This window comes from Pseudorasbora parva, chromosome 23 (assembly GCF_024679245.1).
Source record: "Pseudorasbora parva isolate DD20220531a chromosome 23, ASM2467924v1, whole genome shotgun sequence".
Taxonomy (NCBI): domain Eukaryota; kingdom Metazoa; phylum Chordata; class Actinopteri; order Cypriniformes; family Gobionidae; genus Pseudorasbora; species Pseudorasbora parva.
The window spans coordinates 25356949-25361340 of record NC_090194.1 but is presented as its reverse complement, the minus strand read 5'-3'; the positions used below and the strand labels follow the sequence as shown (position 1 = coordinate 25361340).

At 43.9% G+C, this 4392-nt stretch overlaps 1 protein-coding gene across 1 annotated transcript; it reads left to right on the top strand.

The window, feature by feature from the left end:
• Positions 1-274: 274 nt before the first annotated feature.
• On the top strand, positions 275-2313 carry LOC137062394 (zona pellucida sperm-binding protein 3-like). Its single transcript, XM_067433272.1, has 8 exons — positions 275-862; positions 1037-1155; positions 1232-1335; positions 1413-1590; positions 1724-1841; positions 1925-2007; positions 2080-2171; positions 2243-2313. Exons 1-8 carry the CDS (start codon positions 326-328, stop codon positions 2311-2313), a joined length of 1302 nt encoding a protein of 433 aa, XP_067289373.1. The 5' UTR covers positions 275-325.
• The last annotated feature ends 2079 nt before the right edge of the window (positions 2314-4392 follow it).

Sequence of the window (4392 nt, the reverse complement as noted above, 5' to 3'; positions counted from 1 at the left end):
TTGCTTTTATACTTAAGTTTGAAAGTAGGAGTAAATGTCATGAATTCTCAGCACTTAAGACTAAAATAGCACTTTGAGAAGCTTGATAAATACGGGCCCAGATTTTTTATTTTTTGTGCCAGTGTAAACGCAGCCATACCAAAGTGCAGAGTTTCACTTGGCAGAGCTGTGGATCCCAGAGATGCATAAACTCTACAGGTCCAGAGCAGAATCAAAGGTAATCAATTAAACTAAAAGGGGAGGTGACACCTTCATTCAAAGATGTACAAAATGGCAAAGCCAAGCACTGGTGCGTGTTGTGGCATTTGTGTTAAAGTTTGCTAGGATGGAGGTTCTAAAAGGTGTCTTAGTGGTGGCTGTGATTGTTGCATTTGATCTGCCTGATGCATGGGGAAGTTTGAGCTACAGTCAAAGTCCAAGAAGCATGGGGCCAAAATCCGATCCAGCTTCCAGAGGTCCTGCCCTTTCTCCTCCAGGGCTCTGGAACCCTTTGAAAGTTGCTCAGAGTCCTTTGGGTTCTGCCTCCAGAGGCCTTGCACAGGACCCTTTTGGCCTTCAGGAGAAGCAGCTGTTGCAGGGTCCAGTGAAGCCTTTGGATTGGAAGTATCCTGTCGTTCCCGAGGTGCAGAGTGAGTTGGCGGTGAACTTCCAGTTGAGGCAACCCGTGACTCCCAGCAGCGTAGCGGTTCAATGTGGAGAGAACCGGGTCCTTGTAGAGGTCCAGCAGGACTTGTTTAGCAATGGTCATTTGATCCAGCCAACTGGTCTGTCTTTAGGTGGATGTCCTGTTGTTGGTCAGGACTCTCAGTCTAAGGTGCTCATCTTTGAGTATGAGTTACAGGACTGCAACAGCGTGCAGATGGTAAGAACTCCTAAATCGTAATCAGTTTGTTCTAGTTGAGGATCTCCAAAATCCTGATGGCTGTTGTCTTTGTAATGCCAGGGCATCTGGTACAAACCTTTCTTAAAGGTTAATGGTTCACCCAATCATCTTTGTGAGGAACCCTTTTGTTTTAACTACTTCAATCTCTTCCAGATGAATGAGGATGAGCTTGTCTACACCTTTTCTCTTACCTACACCCCTGAGGCTCTTGCAAGTACTGCGATTACCCGGACTGAGGGTGCAGTTGTTGGTGTTCAGTGCCACTATCAAAGGTAAGTGACCTCTGTGCCTTTCACTGCCTCCCGTGCAACTGGGAGACCATTTAATGGGTCCCTTAATGAACCACAGGCTTCAAAATGTAAGCAGTAATGCCTTGAGGCCAACATGGGTCCCTTATGCCTCAACAGAGATTGGTGAAGAAGCCTTGGTGTTCTCCCTGAAGCTCATGATGGGTTGGTACAGGTTTTTAATAAAATAAATCTTTATCCTTGTGATTTGTGCCTAAAAGGTCCCCTTTTCTTATCTGTAGATGATTGGTCCAATCAGAGGCCTTCATACCTTTATTTCCTGGGTGGCGTTATTAACATTGAGGCATCTGTGAAGCAGTACAATCATGTGCCTCTGCGTGTGTTTGTGGACAGCTGTGTGGCCACTCAAGTGCCTGATGTGAACTCCCTTCCGAGATATTCCTTCATTGAGAATCATGGGTAAGGTTATGGCCCTTGGCGCTATAGGACCGTTTTAGTTGCTCTTTTTAAACTGTCACTGATGTCAACCAACTAGAAATGATCTGTGACTCTGAATGGATTCATGGGTTTCTCTTTGTGCTGACCTCATCAGGTGCTTTGTGGATGCCAAGGCTACAGCTTCCAGCTCCCGCTTCATGCCTCGGTCCCAGGCTGACAAGGTCCAGATCCAGCTGGAGGCATTCAGGTTCCAGGAGAGCTCCAGTCCTTCTGTATGTACTACGCATATCATGAGTAAATTCAACTTCTCTTCCCATCTGCTTTGGTTTTCTGACTTGTCTGTCATCCCTTGCAGATCTACATAACGTGTGTTGTGAAGGCAACTCTTGCTTCTGCACCCAGTGACGCTGAGCACAAATCCTGTTCTTTCACCAATGGGTACGTTGCACTTTATCTTATTTTAAAGCTGACTTTGCTCATCTTGAAGGTGGTGTCTTTGTCCTGTTGCAGGTGGTTTGCTGCTGATGGAAATGACCAAGTTTGTGGTTGCTGTGACTCAACATGTGGTCCTGATGGTGGAATTGCTGCTGCTCCCTATGGAGGTTAGTATATCTTGCTATTTCTAAGGTTGCTTACGATGTTTTTATTGCTCTAACTTGTTTCTTCTCTCTAGGTGTTCAGTGGGAAGGCAAGGCCACACTTGGTCCTGTGGTGGTTCAAGGGCAAAAGAATGCTCCTCAATAAAACTGACATCAATTCTTGCTTGTATCTGACTTGTCATTTTCCTTCATGTCTGGTTTAACTGCTTTTGCACATTCTGCCACTGGTGACCCTGACAGTCCTTCTGTAACTTTGCAAGTCCCATAATGCATAAAACCATAGGCTTCCAGAAGTTGGGAATTTTAGACTCTGACCCATTTAAATACTGCTCCATGGTTAACTGGTATCTGTATTTGAAACAATCATTTTACAATATTTTTAGTGTTTAACGGCAGAATTCCGTATGAAAAACACTACCCACGATGCTCAAGAACCTGGCACGCAAATCATTGCAAGAGCTCTACAGGTAATGTTTTGTCCCATAAAGCACTGCAGACATGGTTGCATTGTGCTCCCTAAATTAATTCTCCTCAAAATGCTTGTTTGACTCATGCAGCAACACACAGACTGATTGCTGGCTGACTTAAGCAGTGCACTCTGGTTAGAAATTGTCTGAATGGAGATTGCGCCTATGCCATCAAAGTGCTATAAGCGACTCGGGCTACGTTTACACATGGGTGGCTACTGATTAAAGAAAGAACCAGCTTCCTTAATAGAGTCTTGTGTTGAAGTTCATCGTACAAACAGATGCTGTAAGCAGTACATAAAGATTTACATAACAGTCATGCCTCTGAAACATCTGTGTATTTGACAACTATTGCATTTATTTCACTCCATCTGTGATAAAGTATTCAAACATTGTGCAAGCATCACTCTAGGAAGCAGAAAGTGTCTGACTTCATGTTTCTGTTTTTAGCTCCTTGCTGATCAGTTGCATTCAGACAGCTTGTAGTTGAACACGCCTATAGTGTGTGTGTGTGTGTGTATGCATATGACCCTTAGGGTACATGACAATGTTAAACCAAGCGGAAACCTCCCCAGTTTCTCTTGATGCCAGTACGGAAGTGACTTAAACTGCAATTCATTAACTGGCTGCTAGGGACAGGCTCCAGAAGGGAGCAGAATCTCATTGGGCTCCATGTTAAAATATCCAACTTTACAGCAGAAAAAAACATGTTTACAGCCTGGTAAAATTTGTGGTTTTGGTCTATATAGCAATTTTTCCCCTTCATTACAACTGTGATGGGGGTGGATTTTTTGTGTAACACATTTGTTTACATTATATAAAGCCTTAAATTTCTGCATAATTAAGGCCGTGGCCACTTTGAGGGACGGTTTGGTTTTCGTTTGTCTGCTGTCTGTTAGTCATCACGTCACCTCAGCTCAGCCCAGCCCACGTCCTGCCGCTTTCTGTTGCCCGTTTTCTGTTACCCGGGAGTGTCAAGCTGGTAAGATGTCAACAGTCAGCTCGTCTCTACTTTGCACTTCAAAACTGCTCTTCAGAATCCTATGGGTGATGTCACAGACACTACGTCCATATTTTTTTTTTACAGTCTATTGCTGCGTTCCAGTTAGTTTGTATTATGCCCTTCACTCGCTAACTTCCCTTCGTCTTGATCACTCGGATGTGCATCTTTGCTTACGTTGCATGAGTGTCCACTACTGGTGGAATATTAGCAATGGACTGAACTGGAATGCCCTAAGCCCTTGATCACTTGGAATCCACTATTGAGTTGATTGATTGATTGATTTTTTCCTTCACGAAATTGTTTAAAGCAGCATTATATATGTATATAGGTGTGTTTGGGTTGTTATAAATGTTTTTAAAAATATCATAGAGTTGTCTGTGGTGGGGTAAATTAAACGTAATATGCGGTGATGTCACAATCACATTGCACTGTGGTATATGAAGCTGCCTGAAGTGTACATATGAAGTAGACTTGATCCCTCGGTCAAAATCAAGGGAGCAAGGGTCTCTCCATATAAACTTCCCTTGTCCACCTCACAAAGTGGGTTGCACTTCAAAATGGTGGTGGGGTGGAGTGGAAATGCTTAGGGTAGTTTGCAAGTGCGTGTCTTAAAGTGGGAGTGGAACGCAGCATATTTGTTAAACTGATCCCCGTTCACACGGATCTCTCAAAAAAGTACTAAACAGGCTGTATTATGCATGCCAGGCCAGTAGTCTGCGCTGAAACTTTGTCAAGAAACACCCACCAAACCCGA